Source organism: Pseudophryne corroboree, chromosome 2 (assembly GCF_028390025.1).
Source record: "Pseudophryne corroboree isolate aPseCor3 chromosome 2, aPseCor3.hap2, whole genome shotgun sequence".
NCBI lineage: Eukaryota > Metazoa > Chordata > Amphibia > Anura > Myobatrachidae > Pseudophryne > Pseudophryne corroboree.
This window is the reverse complement of record NC_086445.1, coordinates 228,801,415-228,820,399: the sequence shown is the minus strand read 5'-3', so window position 1 is coordinate 228,820,399 and position 18,985 is coordinate 228,801,415. Positions and strand designations below refer to the sequence as shown.

Here is an 18,985-nt window from a genome sequence, read left to right as displayed (position 1 = left end):
GTATCCCCCTCCTTTCAATTGTCCCGGGGTACCAGACAGGGCTGTCCCCTATCCCCCGCACTGTTTGCCTTGGCCATCGAGCCCTTGGCCTGTTTGATACGATCACACCCAGATATTATGGGAATTTGCACGGGCTCACGCGAGGATAGGATAGCACTTTATGCCGACGACATGTTATTATTTTTGCAAGACTACGCCAGGTCAATGCCCGTTCTGCTGCGTGTGATTGAGGACTTTGGTGCTCACTCGGGTCTTCTGATCAACTGGTCTAAATCATATATTATGCCAGTCATAGGCCTCCCTCCTACTGTTCCAAAAATTTCCCTACCATTATGTTGGACAACACAATTTAAATACCTTGGAATCCAAATAACTAATGACCCTTCTGATTTCATCCCTCTGAATCTGGACCCGACCATGCAGCAGATAGTGTGCAAATCCAAAACCTGGTGTAGGCTTCCATTGACGGTGTCTGGCAGGGTTAATCTCATCAAAATGATCATACTGCCCAAACTCCTATACATTATACTTCAATCCCCTGTATATATCTATCCAACATTCTTTAGGAAACTAAATAGTGTTCTATCCTCACTTGTTTGGGCTAACAAACGACCTAGGATACAATTAAATACTCTTACTAGGCTGCGCTCTGATGGCGGCCTAGCCTTGCCTAATTTCCAGATGTATTACTACGCTGCTCAGCTGACTCATATTAGTGTATGGGTGCGGGATTCTGGTGATGATACCTTGCAGTGCGAGTTTATCCGCTGCTATTTTCCTCACCTCTCTCCTATACAGGTGCTGCTGAGTGGGAGCGGGGCCCGGTTCCTTCCCCCTATTATTTTTCAGGCCTTAAAAATATGGCGGGCCCTGAGAGACCTCTTAGGGTACGTCGACCTGGACCCAGACACCCCCCTTTGGTACTCTGACTGGCTTCCTGAGTTGCATGCGCTTGAGGGACGGGAGGTGTGGGCCCCTAGATCGGTGGTCTCTATTTCCCAACTCTACCTAAATGACTCACTCAAATCCTTTCAGCAACTGAAAGATGAGTTTGGCTTACCTAACTCATATTTTTTCAGATACCTTCAACTTCGACATGCCCTCCAGTCCCAGTTTGCGGATTCCCCCCCGCGAATCCTCCCATTTCCCATCAAGACCTTTGTAACTACATTGGGTCGAACTAAGATGGTTTCCCTTGCGTATGGATATCTTCTCACCAAAATCCATGCGGACCCGCTGACACGTCTCCGTGGAAAATGGGAGGAGGATGTAGGTCTCATGGGTGAGGAGGACTGGGCTCTTGCTCTGAAATACCCCGCCACGGTCACCAGGTCCCTCAGATACCAACAAATCCAATTCTTCATTCTACATAGAACATATATGACTCCAGCTAGACTGGCCTCTTTTGGGACTGGCAGATCTGGTCTCTGCCCTAAGTGCGAGGCGGATATGGGAACATTTTGGCATATGGTGTGGGATTGTCCAAGACTACGGGTGTTCTGGTCGGGGGTTAGATCGGTGCTGGAGAGTACTGGAGTGACTGGCGGACTGCTTACCCCACAATTCTGTATTTTGGGGATAGGAGGCTCTACTTCTGAGACTGGCCCGGTCGATCTATATGCTCGCAATGTATGTGCCTTGGCTAAGGTGTGCATTGCGAGACTCTGGATGGCCCCTAGCGGTCCTTTAATCTCTGCACTCAAGACCTTGGTTAACGACACAATACTCAAGGAAAGATATATTTATATGAAACAGAACGCAGCGGCCAAGTTTGAAAGAATTTGGTCTCGCTGGCTGGAATCTCCCCACTCCCACCTAGTCCCTCAATCATAGAGGATACCGAAGAGCTATTGTGCCACTGATCTAATATATAATGATGTATGTCTAAAAGGCTGACAGCGCAGCTCTGCGGGCTTGCCTTAATACAGTACATATGCGACTGATAAGGTCCTAGTTCAGATGACTATTTCTCACTATGTTCTTCCTATGTTTCTTATTTCTTTTTATTTTTCTTTTTATGTACCCTTTTGTGGGTTAGTTTAAGGGTAAAAATTAAAAAACTGATATGTTGATTTATATACTGGTTGCAGATGTTGCAAGTTCAGACGGGCTGACAAAATGTATGTAAACGAAGATGTGATTAATGTGATGATGTGATATGCCGTTGATATGCAATGTCTGTAACTCAATCTACATATTATTGAATAAAAATTACTTTATTAAAAAAAAGAACTGCAGAGCAGGCCTTCATGAAATAGGAGGAGCGTAGGAACATCCACAGTGTTGGCCTCCAAAAGAATGATGGAGAAATGGTGTTTTTATACTTATGTTAAATTATTTTTTTATGACTCCATTGGAGGACCCTGGGTTCTCACCTTTTGTATTCCAGTGTCCCCCAGTAAATTCTGACACAATGATTTAATAGAAGTATTCAAAAAAAAATAAGTTTTCAGAGTAAATAAAATTCTGTATTACTGCACTCTGTTTCTGTATAATGTTAAAACACATTAAAAGTAGCCTATACCACATTTACTGTACTGACTTTTCATGTTCTTATCTTCAATAGCTCCGAACTCTACTTGCAATCCACATGATGAGTTTGAATGTGGTAATGGTGACTGCATCAACTACAGCTTGACGTGTGATACTGTGGCCCACTGTAAAAACAAGGCAGATGAAAAGCACTCCTATTGTGGTAAGTGCTTTGGTTTGCGCTGGAGCCAAAAAAGGTTAGATGTGCCCTGAAATGGGTTGGATTTATGAATGGCTTCATATAGAGACACAGTTTTGACAGCATGGTTTCCGTGCACCAATTGCATGTGCTGCTGGAGGACCCTACTCCCTGCCACTGTTTAGCACCTATGACTTCAGCTTATTTCCATATCCCTTCTCACATCATGACACTGTCACTGCTGCAACCAGCTCTGTCATCACTATAAATTCCAAGTGCAGACATTCCACACTCTCCCCTCATGCTGCTGTTACCATTTCAATGATCCGATTGGCTCCTTGTCATTGTATCACTAGCTGCTTCAAAATGAAGCACATCCATGTTGTAGCAAGAGTGTGGATATATAGATATATATATATATATATATATATATATATAAAGAGAGAGAGAGAGCGAGAGAGACGCATACAATATAGAATGATGTAATATGGTGTGGATGAGTGTAGAGCATGGTCATAACTAGGGTACTGCGTAGTGTACCACCGCACATAGCGCTGCAGGGTAGGGGGCGCTGTTGGCGGCACTTGTCACTTGTTTTAAGTACTTTCACTTGTACCTTTCCCCCTTTTTGAAGCCCAGCACCTCCTGAAGTATACCCCAGTTTCTTTCCCCCACCACTTTCATCGCTAATACCTATACAACATTCATGAACAAAGATGCTGACATTCCTGGGATTCAAACTCTTTGCCTGAGGCATTGCAGTCAGACACTCTATTCATTGAACTATCTGCCCTTGCATAGAAAGCTAGAGAATCCTAACTATTTGTAGCTCACCTTGTACTATGTGAAAAAAATTGTTAGCATATTTGTTTTATATGTAAACCCATTAAAAAAAGAATTAAATGTTTTTTTGAATTGCAGTATTATGATTTTTGCCTTTTTTCCACAGCTAATCGGCGTTGTAAGAAAGGTTTCCGGCACTGTATGAATGGGCGTTGCATCGCCACCGCCTACTGGTGCAATGGTCTTGATGACTGTGGCGATAACACAGATGAGGCATCTTGCAACAGTGAGTGTGTCCAAACGTTTGGGCTGCCCTGCTGTTACTCCTTGGTGTACTGTCCTCCTAGGCAATGATCTTAATAAAATCATCATATGGATCCCATTGAAATTCATACTCTCATACAATGTGTGATGTTTGAAATACGGACTGTTCCCTTTACCCTTAGTTGTTCTCTGTAAAGTACTTATAGTGGCAAGTCTTTTGTCTTATCCTATGGCACTATACATTGTTCTTCCTAGAGATCAGGCTTATCTATCTCTGCTATATCTGACAGAAACCGGCTGCGCGCTCGAGGAGTTCCGGTGCCGAGATGGGAACTGCGTTGGGAACTCCAGTCGCTGTAACCAACTCATTGACTGTGAAGATGCCTCAGATGAGATGAACTGCAGTAAGTAATATTCAATTGCTACATGTCTACTGTTGTGGAGATAAATAATATAATGCCATTATTTTTTATGTGTATTGTCCTATGCCCCAAAATGACCTAATGTCCAACAAATCTATATTGTTTAATAATACCAGATAACTATTACTATAGGGTGCACAGTGATATAGCCGCAGAAGTATACAAAATCCTTTAATTCCTTTAAATTAGTTTCTGTGGACCTTCATTTGGAGTAATGGGTCTATCAGTTCATTAACTGGGAACATCTGCTATATGTAGCGCCTAGTTGCTAGTGATGATCATCAGGCATTCTGATCTCCATGTTTCTGAACAGAGGTGTGACAGGGTTTTCTTTTTATTGCCTGCTTTATTTGCTGCTGTTGTTAACATACTGCCCAGTCTAAAGGAGTACACTGTTGTGATGGGGTTTGTCAGTAGCTGCATTTACTGCAATCCTTTACCTTTGTGCTGATTACTTTATACTGTTTTCTGTTTTCCACTCAATGGGAAAAAAATAAATCAATTTACTAAGGTCTTATTTGTCTTCCTAGGAGCCTTGGCCTCAATTATCTGCTCCACGGGAGGTTTCTGTCCTCCCAGAGCTCGCCTTATAATAATGTATTATACTGGACAGGCATGCTAGGTGTAATTGTTGGCTACAAGACTCTAACCAAAGTCACTGCCTTTAAGCTTGCAATAATCTTGTCATTTCACAAGGTTATAATTGTGCAGATTATTTCCTCTATAGGCAGGGGCTGATTGGCCCACCATGACAGATTCTGATTGGCTGGTCCCATATCCCCCTCAGCCAGGCCGATTCACACTCCGGTTGGGCTGGCTCACACTGTTTCCAGTACTTGCGGTTCATTGGAACGCAATCCAGAAGTTTAGCTAGCAAGCACTTCCGGGTGCCGCTAGCCGTGAAAAGTGGTGAAGCTGTTCTTCCAATGGGGGACCTGGAAAAAGTTACCCAGCCCAGCAGCATTATCTCCCTGGCCCAGCAAAGGTCTCTTCACCGAGCCTGGGCCCGGAAGCAGCAGCATAATGATGGTAGGAGCTGGGTTCACTACACCCGCTGCCACCCTACCTCCCGCACTCTCACTGAACTGGCCAAAGTGGCGACTGAGCACTGAAGGGGACCTGGCAGAGAGGTTATTTTTAATTTAATTATTTGCATTATCATGATGGTGTAAGGGTTAGGGCATCCCCGATCACAGTGTATGGTTTGGGGACTGGACAGGAGCAGAACGTACCTTGTTCTCAGGATGTCAGCTGATCAGCACTCACAACCAGCCCTGGGACAATCTTTTATGCAAAGTCCTTCAGCCCTATAGCTGCCAAATGACTGTCCAAGATGATGGGCCTATTTATGTAATGTGGTGCTATTTGTGTAATGCAGTGCTATACATGTAATGTGGTGCTATTCCTATAATAATGTGGTGGCTATGTATGTAATCAGGGGCGGATTGGCCACTGGGACAGATTCCGCTGCGCTGGTCCCCTGTGTCTGTGTTTCACTACTTGTGTGTGCTCCCTCCCTGTACTGTGCTGTATGTAGTGTGTGCTCCCCTCCCTGTACTGTGCTGTATGTAGTGTGTGCTCCCTCTCCCTGTACTGTGCTGTATGTAGTGTGTGCTCCCCCTTCCTGTACTGTGCTGTATGTAGTGTGTGCTCCCCCTCCCTGTACTGTGCTGTATGTAGTGTGTGCTCCCCCTCCCTGTACTGTGCTGTATGTAGTGTGTGCTCCCTCCCTGTACTGTGCTGTATGTAGTGTGTGTGCTCCCCCTTCCTGTACTGTTATATGTAGTGTGCTCCCCCTCCCTGTACTGTGCTGTATGTAGTGTGTGCTCCCTCTCCCTGTACTGTATGTAGTGGGTGCTCCCTCTCCCTGTACTGTTCTGTATGTAGTGTGTGCTCCTCCTCCCTGTACTGTGCTGTATGTAGTGTGTGCTCCCTCCCTGTACTGTACTGTATGTAGTGTGTGCTCCCTCCCTGTACTGTGCTGTATGTAGTGTGTTCTCCTCCTCCCTGTACTGTGCTGTATGTAGTGTGTGCTCCCCCTTCCTGTACTGTGTTGTATGTAGTGTGTGCTCCCCCTTCCTGTACTGTTATATGTAGTGTGTGCTCCCCCTCCCTGTACTGTACTGTACTGTATGTAGTGTGTGCTCCTTCCCTGTACTGTGCTGTATGTAGTGTGTGCTCCTTCCCTGTACTGTGCTGTATGTAGTGTGTGCTCCCCCTCCCTGTACTGTGCTGTATGTAGTGTGTGCTCCCCCTCCCTGTACTGTGCTGTATGTAGTGTGTGCTCCCCCTCCCTGTACTGTGCTGTATGTAGTGTGTGCTCCCCCTCCCTGTACTGTTCTGTATGTAGTGTGTGCTCCCCCTTCCTGTACTGTGCTGTATGTAGTGTGTGCTCCTTCCCTGTACTGTGCTGTATGTAGTGTGTGCTCCTTCCCTGTACTGTGCTGTATGTAGTGTGTGCTCCCCCTCCCTGTACTGTGCTGTATGTAGTGTGTGCTCCCCCTCCCTGTACTGTGCTGTATGTAGTGTGTGCTCCCCCTTCCTGTACTGTGTTGTATGTAGTGTGTGCTCCCCCTCCCTGTACTGTACTGTATGTAGTGTGTGCTCCTTCCCTGTACTGTGCTGTATGTAGTGTGTGCTCTCTCCCTGTACTGTGCTGTATGTAGTGTGTGTGCTCCCCCTTCCTGTACTGTTATATGTAGTGTGCTCCCCCTCCCTGTACTGTGCTGTATGTAGTGTGTGCTCCCTCTCCCTGTACTGTGCTGTATGTAGTGGGTGCTCCCTCTCCCTGTACTGTTCTGTATGTAGTGTGTGCTCCCTCCCTGTACTGTGCTGTATGTAGTGTGTGCTCCCTCCCTGTACTGTGCTGTATGTAGTGTGTGCTCCTCCTCCCTGTACTGTGCTGTATGTAGTGTGTGCTCCCTCCCTGTACTGTATGTAGTGTGTGCTCCCTCCCTGTACTGTGCTCTATGTAGTGTGTTCTCCTCCTCCCTGTACTGTGCTGTATGTAGTGTGTGCTCCCCCTTCCTGTACTGTGTTGTATGTAGTGTGTGCTCCCCCTTCCTGTACTGTTATATGTAGTGTGTGCTCCCCCTCCCTGTACTGTACTGTACTGTACTGTATGTAGTGTGTGCTCCTTCCCTGTACTGTGCTGTATGTAGTGTGTGCTCCTTCCCTGTACTGTGCTGTATGTAGTGTGTGCTCCCCCTCCCTGTACTGTGCTGTATGTAGTGTGTGCTCCCCCTCCCTGTACTGTGCTGTATGTAGTGTGTGCTCCCCCTCCCTGTACTGTGCTGTATGTAGTGTGTGCTCCCCCTCCCTGTACTGTTCTGTATGTAGTGTGTGCTCCCCCTTCCTGTACTGTGTTGTATGTAGTGTGTGCTCCCCCTTCCTGTACTGTGCTGTATGTAGTGTGTGCTCCTTCCCTGTACTGTGCTGTATGTAGTGTGTGCTCCTTCCCTGTACTGTGCTGTATGTAGTGTGTGCTCCCCCTCCCTGTACTGTGCTGTATGTAGTGTGTGCTCCCCCTTCCTGTACTGTGCTGTATGTAGTGTGTGCTCCCCCTCCCTGTACTGTACTGTATGTAGTGTGTGCTCCTTCCCTGTACTGTGCTGTATGTAGTGTGTGCTCTCTCCCTGTACTGTGCTGTATGTAGTGTGTGTGCTCCCCCTTCCTGTACTGTTATATGTAGTGTGCCCCCCCTTCCTGTACTGTTATATGTAGTGTGCTCCCCCTCCCTGTACTGTGCTGTATGTAGTGTGTGCTCCCTCTCCCTGTACTGTGCTGTATGTAGTGTGTGCTCCCCCTCCCTGTACTGTGCTGTATGTAGTGTGTGCTCCCCCTCCCTGTACTGTGCTGTATGTAGTGTGTGCTCCCCCTCCCTGTACTGTGCTGTATGTAGTGTGTGCTCCCCCTCCCTGTACTGTGCTGTATGTAGTGTGTGCTCCCCCTCCCTGTACTGTGCTGTATGTAGTGTGTGTGCTCCCCCTTCCTGTACTGTTATATGTAGTGTGCTCCCCCTCCCTGTACTGTGCTGTATGTAGTGTGTGCTCCCTCTCCCTGTACTGTGCTGTATGTAGTGGGTGCTCCCTCTCCCTGTACTGTGCTGTATGTAGTGGGTGCTCCCTCTCCCTGTACTGTGCTGTATGTAGTGGGTGCTCCCTCTCCCTGTACTGTACTGTGCTGTATGTAGTGTGTGCTCTCCCTCCCTGTACTGTGCTGTATGTAGTGTGTGCTCCCCCTTCCTGTACTGTGCTGTATGTAGTGTGTGTGCTCCCCCTCCCTGTACTGTGCTGTATGTAGTGTGTGCTCCCCCTCCCTGTACTGTGCTGTATGTAGTGTGTGCTCCCACTCCCTGTACTGTGCTGTATGTAGTGGGTGCTCCCTCTCCCTGTACTGTGCTGTATGTAGTGGGTGCTCCCCCTCCCTGTACTGTGCTGTATGTAGTGGGTGCTCCCCCTCCCTGTACTGTGCTGTATGTAGTGGGTGCTCCCCCTCCCTGTACTGTGCTGTATGTAGTGGGTGCTCCCCCTCCCTGTACTGTGCTGTATGTAGTGGGTGCTCCCCCTCCCTGTACTGTACTGTATGTAGTGGGTGCTCCCCCTCCCTGTACTATGCTGTATGTAGTGGGTGCTCCCCCTCCCTGTACTGTGCTTTATGTAGTGTGTGCTCCCCCTCCTTGTACTTTAAAAAAAAGCGGGTTTGTAAAATAAAAAATCAATAAAATAGTAGAGTAAAGGCATGACTGCAGTGTCAGTAGACACTGAAAGTGGGCATATCAGTCCTTGTATATTCAGACGTACAGATGTACATCAGGGAATTGTATTGTAGCAGCATATGCATAAAGTCGCAGGTAAACATTAGCATAGCGTAAAGCAAAGGAGGCCACAACTGTGTCTATCTCAGAATCAGGACCTCTGAGGAGTGACCCCGCCCTCTTGACAGACCCTTCCCCCTCAACAGGCTCTGCCCCCATTAGGGCTGCTTCCATAAATTTCCCGGGCTGGTGTTCAACCCCAATCCGCCCTTGCCTATAGGTCCCATGTTCTGTCTACTGTGTATGTGTTGATGACATAAATTGGTTTCCTCTTAAGGGGATCCATACCATCCTAATTGCTTCTGGCTTCTTGGTCCCCAGACATTACTGACTGCAACAGTTTCTTTAAGCTGGGAGTAAAAGGAATGACCTTCCAGAGGTGCGAGAAGACCTCTCTCTGCTATGCCCCCAGCTGGGTCTGTGATGGTTCAAACGACTGTGGTGACTTCACGGATGAGATGAACTGCCCAGGTAATAAAAACTGCCCTCTTCTTTCCAGTGGTATAGTAATTGGTAGTGCAGCCAATGGGAGGGTACCTGCAGAGATGCTTCCACAATGCATTGTCAGGAAGCAAACGTCAGTGCTGAAGGGCCCAGCCACACTTCATTTTTCAAATGTGGAGTTTTAAGAAAATGGAACGGACTACTTATTCATTGCCAGTAGTGTTAATGGTTTAATTCAGGGATGGGGAACCTTCGGCCCTCCAGCTGTTGTTGAACTACACATCCCAGCATGCCCTGCAACAGTTTTAGCATGGCCAAATAGCAAAACTGTAGCAAGGCATGCTGGTATGTGTAGTTCAGCAACAGCTGGAGGGCCGAAGGTTCCCCATCCCTGGTTTAATGTATCTTTGAAAGTGTCTGAATAAACAAAAGATAAGATCACCAAAAATGCCATTTTACTGCGTAGGTATTCGCAAGAGAAAGTGCCCAGTGAACTACTTTGCCTGCCCCAGTGGGCGCTGCATTCCTATGAGCTGGACCTGTGATAAGGAGAATGACTGTGAGAATGGGGAAGATGAGAGCCATTGTGGTAAGTCATGAAGCATTCAGCATGTAGAATTGACGCTAGATATATACTTTTAATGGACATAATGATGAAAAACAATATATATTTAATCCAAAAGGAAATTTGTTGTAAAATACAGTTGCAATTCCAGTTGAATTAAATTCCCACACTGTAATCACAGACCTGAACAAACTTATCTTATCTCTCCTATGCCAGACAAATTCTGCACTTCCATGCAGTTCAACTGCAGTAACCACCGCTGCATCTCCAAACTCTGGGTGTGTGATGGTTCCGACGACTGTGGGGACAAATCAGATGAGGAAATCCCCTGTCGTAAGTCACATATCGTGGTTATGCTTCTAAGAATGTCTCCAGTAGAGAACTGTGAAGTTAACAACAGCCCTGTGTTTTCCTTTTAGAATCTACCACCTGTAGTCCTGAATCCTACCAGTGCCCTGGCACCAATGTGTGCCTACTCCGCCGCTGGCTTTGTGATGGTGATAAAGACTGTCAAGATGGGGCAGACGAGAGCGTGCATGCTGGCTGTAGTGAGTGGAACATTAATTTTAAGGCAGCGATGACTGTTAAAGTAGTTTTGCTTTTTAATTACTCTTGCTTTGTTTTTCTCAATGCTAGTATAGTTGGTTAGTTTAGTTTGGCATCCTTGCCCACACCCCTAACCTCCCAAATGCAGCAAAGAGCCTGTAGCTCGAGGATTAGATTCCCCTAGTCTTATTCAGTTTAATGATAGCACTCCGTTCAGTAGGACTGCATGTGATCACAGGGCAATATGGCTCCTGTCTTCAGTTAAAAGAAAGGACCCCAGATAATTGCTGCCCCATATTCAGATACGCTTATATGTTTCATATGATGGAAAGGGAGGGTACAAAATGATGGGTGCTTTCATTGCAACACTTCTATAAAACATAACAAACATGAGGTTTATAGATTTGATATAATGTCAATAGAATTGTTACTACAATAAGCTCATACAGTATCCTTACTATAGTTTTCAACAATACCTGTGACTCCAAGGAATTCTTGTGCCAGAATCGTCAGTGTATCCCGAAGCAGTTTGTGTGCGACCATGATTCTGATTGCAGCGATGGATCTGATGAGTCTCCGGAGTGTGGTAAGTAAATGGGCACCTCTTTGAGACAGCCAGCTACAAAGCTGCTTGTTTCACGACTGGAAAAGATCACCCTCTTAGTTTGTTTTTTCAAGCAGATACAATATATTGAGCACTTTATCCATGATCCTAATATTATTATTATTTATTATGTGTGCTGTATCTGGAAATTCTTTTGCAGTACTGTCATCATGCAGAAATAACAAAGAAGGGTATTTAAGATAAGTTCATGCATAAGATGAGCAGAACTGTGACCTCTAGACTGACGTGCCAACTGCTGCAGCACGTAATTATAACCGTGTAGTGTGCTTCCAGTCATTTTCCTTTCTTTGTTATATTTAGAGTATCCTACATGCGGTGTTGAGGAGTTCCGCTGTGCTAATGGCCGGTGTCTACTAAACAAGCAGTGGGAGTGTGATGGAGAGTTTGACTGCCATGATAGGTCAGATGAAGCACCAAAGAATCCACGTTGTACGAGCACTGGTAAGGTTAAATAAAGAAGAGACTTTTAACTGAGCTATAGGTTTTACAAGGACTGTGCTTTTACATAAGTAACTCCTGCAGTGACGCACACTGTCCTACATATTGGAGATCTTTAGAGTTTGCTTTGTGTTTCTTGCAGAAGGCAAATGCAATGAGACGTTCTACCTCTGTAAAAATGGAAAGTGCATCCCAGAACACCTTCTGTGTGATAACAACAATGACTGCGGGGATGGCTCCGATGAACTCAATTGTTTTGTCAATGAGTGTCTGAACAAGAGGATGAGTGGCTGCAGCCAAGAGTGTGAGGACCTTAAGATTGGATACAAGGTACACATGCCATCATGCCAAGATAAGCTGTCACACCTATATTATTAATAGCACTATTCTAGTTCTTGTTTTATGTAGTGCGTACCTGTCATTCACATATAATAGCCATATGAACGCTGTGTACACATGGTAGAGGCAGCTAACTGGATTTATATGATAGCAGCCTTATTAATACATTAGAAAACAGTGACATTACTGAGGTACACTACACTGATAAATGCAGGCCACAGGTGGAATTGGCATTACTGACTACTAAACAATTACAGGTGGAATTGGCATTACTGACTACTAAACAATTACAGGTGGAATTGGCATTACTGACCACTAAACAGTTACAGGTGGAATTGGCATTACTGACCACTAAACAGTTACAGGTGGAATTGGCATTACTGACCACTAAACAGTTACAGGTGGAATTGGCATTACTGACTACTAAACAATTACAGGTGGAATTGGCATTACTGACCACTAAACAGTTACAGGTGGAATTGGCATTACTGACCACTAAACAGTTACAGGTGGAATTGGCATTACTGACTACTAAACAGTTACAGGTGGAATTGGCATTACTGACCAACAAACAGTTACAGGTGGAATTGGCATTACTGACCACTAAACAGTTACAGGTGGAATTGGCATTACTGACCACTAAACAGTTACAGGTGGAATTGGCATTACTGACCACTAAACAGTTACAGGTGGAATTGGCATTACTGACCACCAAACAATTACAGGTGGAATTGGCATTACTGACCACTAAACAATTACAGGTGGAATTGGCATTACTGACCACTAAACAATTACAGGTGGAATTGGCATTACTGACCACTAAACAGTTACAGGTGGAATTGGCATTACTGACCACTAAACAGTTACAGGTGGAATTGGCATTACTGACCACTAAACAATTACAGGTGGAATTGGCATTACTGACTACTAAACAATTACAGGTGGAATTGGCATTACTGACCACTAAACAGTTACAGGTGGAATTGGCATTACTGACCACTAAACAATTACAGGTGGAATTGGCATTACTGACCACTAAACAGTTACAGGTGGAATTGGCATTACTGACTACTAAACAATTACAGGTGGAATTGGCATTACTGACCACCAAACAATTACAGGTGGAATTGGCATTACTGACCACTAAACAGTTACAGGTGGAATTGGCATTACTGACCACCAAACAATTACAGGTGGAATTGGCATTACTGACCACTAAACAATTACAGGTGGAATTGGCATTACTGACCACTAAACAATTACAGGTGGAATTGGCATTACTGACCACTAAACAATTACAGGTGGAATTGGCATTACTGACCACTAAACAATTACAGGTGGAATTGGCATTACTGACCACTAAACAGTTACAGGTGGAATTGGCATTACTGACCACCAAACAATTACAGGTGGAATTGGCATTACTGACCACTAAACAGTTACAGGTGGAATTGGCATTACTGACCACTAAACAGTTACAGGTGGAATTGGCATTACTGACCACTAAACAGTTACAGGTGGAATTGGCATTACTGACCACTAAACAGTTACAGGTGGAATTGGCATTACTGACCACTAAACAATTACAGGTGGAATTGGCATTACTGACCACTAAACAGTTACAGGTGGAATTGGCATTACTGACTACTAAACAATTACAGGTGGAATTGGCATTACTGACCACCAAACAATTACAGGTGGAATTGGCATTACTGACCACTAAACAGTTACAGGTGGAATTGGCATTACTGACCACCAAACAATTACAGGTGGAATTGGCATTACTGACCACTAAACAATTACAGGTGGAATTGGCATTACTGACCACTAAACAATTACAGGTGGAATTGGCATTACTGACCACTAAACAATTACAGGTGGAATTGGCATTACTGACCACTAAACAATTACAGGTGGAATTGGCATTACTGACCACTAAACAGTTACAGGTGGAATTGGCATTACTGACCACCAAACAATTACAGGTGGAATTGGCATTACTGACCACTAAACAATTACAGGTGGAATTGGCATTACTGACCACTAAACAGCTACAGGTGGAATTGGCATTACTGACTACTAAACAATTACAGGTGGAATTGGCATTACTGACCAACAAACAATTACAGGTGGAATTGGCATTACTGACTACTAAACAATTACAGGTGGAATTGGCATTACTGACCACTAAACAATTACAGGTGGAATTGGCATTACTGACCACTAAACAGTTACAGGTGGAATTGGCATTACTGACCAACAAACAATTACAGGTGGAATTGGCATTACTGACTACTAAAACATTACAGGTGGAATTGGCATTACTGACCACTTTCCTATTCTTTAAAATATAAATAAAAACATTTGCACAATTTTGATAAGCCAAGAAGTCTCTAAAAGAGCAAATGTAGAAACATTAGAATTCACCAAACTTATCCAGACAGCGAGCAACGGGGCCTGTGGAGACATCCAAACTCTTGCAATAATCACCTTAACTAACATTAGAAGAACAGAGAAAATAGGGTCTGATCAGCGCTAGATGCAAAGCCGATGTTTGTGCAGATGGCTGATGATTTTGCTACTGCATATGCGCCAGAGTATCACTTTACATGTGCCGCGGTGGTCTTGCAATGGCAATCGTTGTGGATTAGGATGCATTGTTATTGTCAGTGACTATTTGTAGGAGGTAATGGGTGTGGCAACTCAAACGCAGGTGTGTCAAAATTGTTTTGGGGTCATTTCACAGCCAGCAACTGCATTGTTTTACGCAGTGGTTCTGGCCCTGGCATCTTACTTACGTCGGACATTCTGAGCAACCGCAGTGGTGGTCAGAGGTCTGACGGCACCTGTAAAATTTGCATATCTTCTTAGAAGACACAGCAGCGACGTGATTAGTGTAAACCTCCGAATCAGGCCCACACAGTTGTAATTATGAATTTAATGAAACTGGAAGGCATACGCCAAAAATACAGATACAGGGGCCAAACCTAGGGCTCCATATCACAGTCTACTGCAGGGGACACGACCACAGCAGATGCCAGAAGTCACCGTATTACAGGAGTATTGCATTTAGGGCAGGAGGTAGAGGCAAACTACCAAAGATTAGCATGATGTACCTGAGTACAGTAGACCCCGTGTGATATATAAAACTATATCTGCTGAAGGGGAGCATTGGCCAAGGATACACTAGGAAAGCCAAGTACCAACATCCAGACATCTTCTGTCAAGGGGCCCAAGTCACCTTCCCACTGTAGTCTCAGAGACTGTAACCTCAACCCAAGTATAGCACCAAAGAGAAGTAGATGTAGGCTTTTTAGAAGCAAGGTTGCAGAGCAAAGTATGTACAGGTGACTCAGATAACCTCCATGGCACCTAAACATCCTCACTCCAACTGGGCACAGAGCGTGACAGCTGCAAGTATCTATAAATCGTACTGTTTGAAAGACCAAAGTCCACCCAGAGCTGTAAAAAGGGATGGAGGATGCCATCCTGATACAGTTGACCCACAGTGCCCACCCCACGAGATAACCAGAGGGACCCAGAGTAAGGCGTTCACAATGAGAGGGTTTACTCCACAGAGAAGAACCAAGGATCTAGAACTTATCCAAAATCCTAGCTGCCAATTGCCAGACTCTACAAGCCTGCACCAAAATAGGGAAGCAGTGTCATAAGGAGGGCGTATCAAGCAAAAACTGTAGTGGATTAAATGGAATACCACCCTAATGAAGTAGGGCCCAGTGCGCATCCACATATTCCAAGTCTGTAGCCCCTTACTGAAGATGCACCAACTGAGCAGCCAAATAATAAAATAATAAAAGGAAGACACATAGTGAGCTATTAATGAGAATAAAGAAACCGGAAGGTACACCAGAGAATGCTGCATAACCTACTAATTGATGATTTATAACCGTTTTCACAAGGTTTACCTTACCCGTAATCGACAGAGGAAGACCGTACTATACTTTAGAGAGTTATCATAGCACTTTTAACGTGAAATTTCGCACAAAAGTAGCAATAATGTGAGCAGAATAATAGCAGAAAAATTGTTAAAGAGCATTAAGTCTTGTTAACGACAATACATTAGACTGACTGTGGCTAAAAGTGGAAAATCATATTGTACATTGTTTGTCCATATACTGTATGTTATAGACAGCTATTACATATACAGCATAATTTTCCATGATCAGCCCATTGTTAGTTTTATGGATAAACAACAATATTGATTAGTCTTCTCTTCTTTTTTTATTTCCTTTTTTTTTTTGTTTGTTTTTTTTTGCTAAATTTAGCTATTTTAAAATTTTCAGTTTTCTCACTTATTTAAAATAGACGAACAGCAATCTTTAGAGAGAACTTGCACATTACACATGGCCAGAAACAGGGCATACCACTGTAGGCATCACTGTGGCATGACAGAGGGGTCTTTGATGTGGTTTTAGCAAAGCTTGGTAAGGACACATGTAAAGGATAATGTAGAGGGATTCCCTATGGGCGCTCACAAAGCAGCTTCTTATCTTATGTCGTGGTTATACCCTACAACTATATATTTAACAATAAAAATGAGGTGGTGACAGAAGAATCAAAGCGCTAAGGTTCAGATGGAAGTGGCGTAGTAGCCAATCATTAAAAACTAGGGCAGTTGGACATCTTTATTCGTATATTTGTATTTATATTTTTATTTTAATGTTTACTCTCATTGTAATGAATAATAATCAAATATAGTTATTGTTGTGGTTGTATAACATTGTGCACCATGTGCACTGCAGGGGGGGCAGATATAACATGTGCAGAGAGAGTTCGATTTGGGTGGGGTGTGTTCAAACTGAAATCTAAATTGCAGTGTAAAAATAAAGAAGCTAGTATTTACCCTGCACAGAAACAGTATAACCCACCCAAATCTAAAACTCCCTGCAAATGTGATTTCTTCTCCCCTCCCCTGCAGTGCACATGGTTTTGCCCATTAGCTAACAAATTTGCTGCTGCGATCAGATCTGAATTAGGCCCATTGGGGGTAATTCTGAGTTGATGGCAGCAGGAATTTTGGTCGCAGTTGGGCAAAACCATGTGCACTGCAGGGGGTGCAGATATAACATGTGCAGAGAGAGTTAGATTTGGCTGGGTTATTTTGTTTCTGTGCAGGGTAAATAATGGCTGCTTTATTTTACACTGCAAATTAGATTGCAGATTGAACACACCACACCCAAATCTAACTCTCTCTGCACATGTTAAATCTGCCTCCCCTGCAGTGCACATGGTTTTGCCCAACTGCTAACAAAATTCCTGCTGCGATCAACTTGGAATTACCCCCATTGTCTACTACACCATTTCCATCTGAACCTTAGCGATTTGGTTCTTTTGTCACCACCCCACTTTTATTGGTAAGGACACATGTATGTAATGCTTGATGTGAGAAAATTGGATGATCACCTCATTCACCTGGTCCTCTGTGATACCTAAAAAAGTGGTTAGCCTGCGTACAAACTAACAATTGCTAGATGAATCATGGCTGTGATTTTCCATTCTTACATTGCAGTAGGAATCCTGGTCTATGAATGTAAAAGCCATTCTTCCAGATAATTGGGCACCTGTAGGTGGTGCAGCATACTGCTTTGGCTGAGCATGTGGTCTTTGGTTTACCTAATTCAATGAGTTTTCAGCTATGCATGACCATTTTGGCAATGAGATGTTGTTCAGTACAGCTCGGTACCCTGGGGATGTCCCATTGCTCCCTCATCGAGCGGGATACGCTCAGTGTCCCCAGATGTGATTATTGTATTTTTATATCTGTTAGATCATTTTAACTTAATCTCTGGGGACAATCTGCGTACCCACCTGTTTACTGTCTGATTCTCCTGTTCTGCAGGGGATGGTTAGAACAGGACTCTCTCTATACCTTAGGGGCCATTGTCCTTTGATTTCAAATATGAACAAAATATAATTTCATATGACAAGAGATAACATATTGTGTTCTGTGTTGACCTCCTATGATATTGATGTTTTTTTGTAACCCGTGCAGTGCAGATGCCGTCCTGGTTTCCGGCTGAAGGATGACGGTAAAACTTGCGTAGATATTGATGAGTGCACAACCACTTATCCCTGCAGCCAAAGGTGCATCAACAATTTAGGAAGCTTCCGCTGCCTTTGTGTGGAGGGCTATGAAATGCGACCCAGTGACACCATGAGCTGCAAGGTGTCCAGTTCAGTTACAGGTGAGCGGACCCGTCATCCTAGGTGGACTTAAAATCCCAAATCTCTTATAATGTTGCGCTGCAATTTTGCGGTCAACACAAAGGGCCTTATTTTCGATGCACAGAATGCTGAAGGGCCGGCACATAATCCTCTACACTAGTGTATCCTGGGTGCCTTCATTTGTGCCTGTGCAACTAGATTAATGCCAAAGTGCATGCAAAAGTTGATACAGGGAATCTTCCCTGCTGGTGCTAATCCTGGTCTACTAAGTTCTATATGTGGTGCTGCATTAAGCCCATATATGAATGCATGAAATACAGTATGATAAAATCAAACAGGCATTCCATATAGCAAAAATAAAAAATAAAAAATAGACGAAACATTCAACAATATACAAAATAAATAAATATATTACCCACTGAAAATACCACAGCAGCTGGGAGGGGTTTGTCAGACCCCGCTAAAAGATAAACAATATGCAAAGAGGTACCAGCGCTATGAGTTGTGTTGCCAATTATTCAATAAATCAATTACCACTGGATCAGTTAGAAATTTTAATAAACATAATTATCACATAAATTAAAAACGTGAAGATGAGGTATTTAGGAGTTAACCATACAATAAAAATATAAAATGCAATGTGATAAAATCAAAAATAAGAATTGGCTCTGAGGTGATATTGATTCAAATTGCTGGAAAGGACCCAACCATTATTAACCACTAAAATAATGGTTGGGTCCTTTCCAGCAATTTGAATCAATATCACCTCAGAGCCAATTCTTATTTTTTATTTTATCACATTGCATTTTATATTTTTATTATATGGTTAACTCCTAAATACCTCATCTTCACGTTTTTAATTTATGTGATAATTATGTTTATTAAA

At 43.9% G+C, this 18,985-nt stretch overlaps 1 protein-coding gene across 5 annotated transcripts in view; it reads left to right on the top strand.

Moving 5' to 3' along the window:
* Positions 1 to 18,985, top strand: part of LRP1 (LDL receptor related protein 1) — a 486,645-nt gene that overhangs the window by 406,703 nt on the left and 60,957 nt on the right. For all 5 annotated transcript variants that reach the window (XM_063952427.1, XM_063952428.1, XM_063952429.1 and 2 more), the window contains 11 exons: positions 2,567 to 2,695; positions 3,621 to 3,740; positions 4,009 to 4,122; positions 9,278 to 9,427; positions 9,867 to 9,989; positions 10,182 to 10,298; positions 10,385 to 10,513; positions 10,975 to 11,097; positions 11,437 to 11,577; positions 11,717 to 11,904; positions 17,927 to 18,119. In XM_063952427.1, the coding sequence (XP_063808497.1) occupies positions 2,567 to 2,695; positions 3,621 to 3,740; positions 4,009 to 4,122; positions 9,278 to 9,427; positions 9,867 to 9,989; positions 10,182 to 10,298; positions 10,385 to 10,513; positions 10,975 to 11,097; positions 11,437 to 11,577; positions 11,717 to 11,904; positions 17,927 to 18,119 (1,527 nt within the window). The remainder of the gene's footprint in view (positions 1 to 2,566; positions 2,696 to 3,620; positions 3,741 to 4,008; positions 4,123 to 9,277; positions 9,428 to 9,866; positions 9,990 to 10,181; positions 10,299 to 10,384; positions 10,514 to 10,974; positions 11,098 to 11,436; positions 11,578 to 11,716; positions 11,905 to 17,926; positions 18,120 to 18,985) is intronic.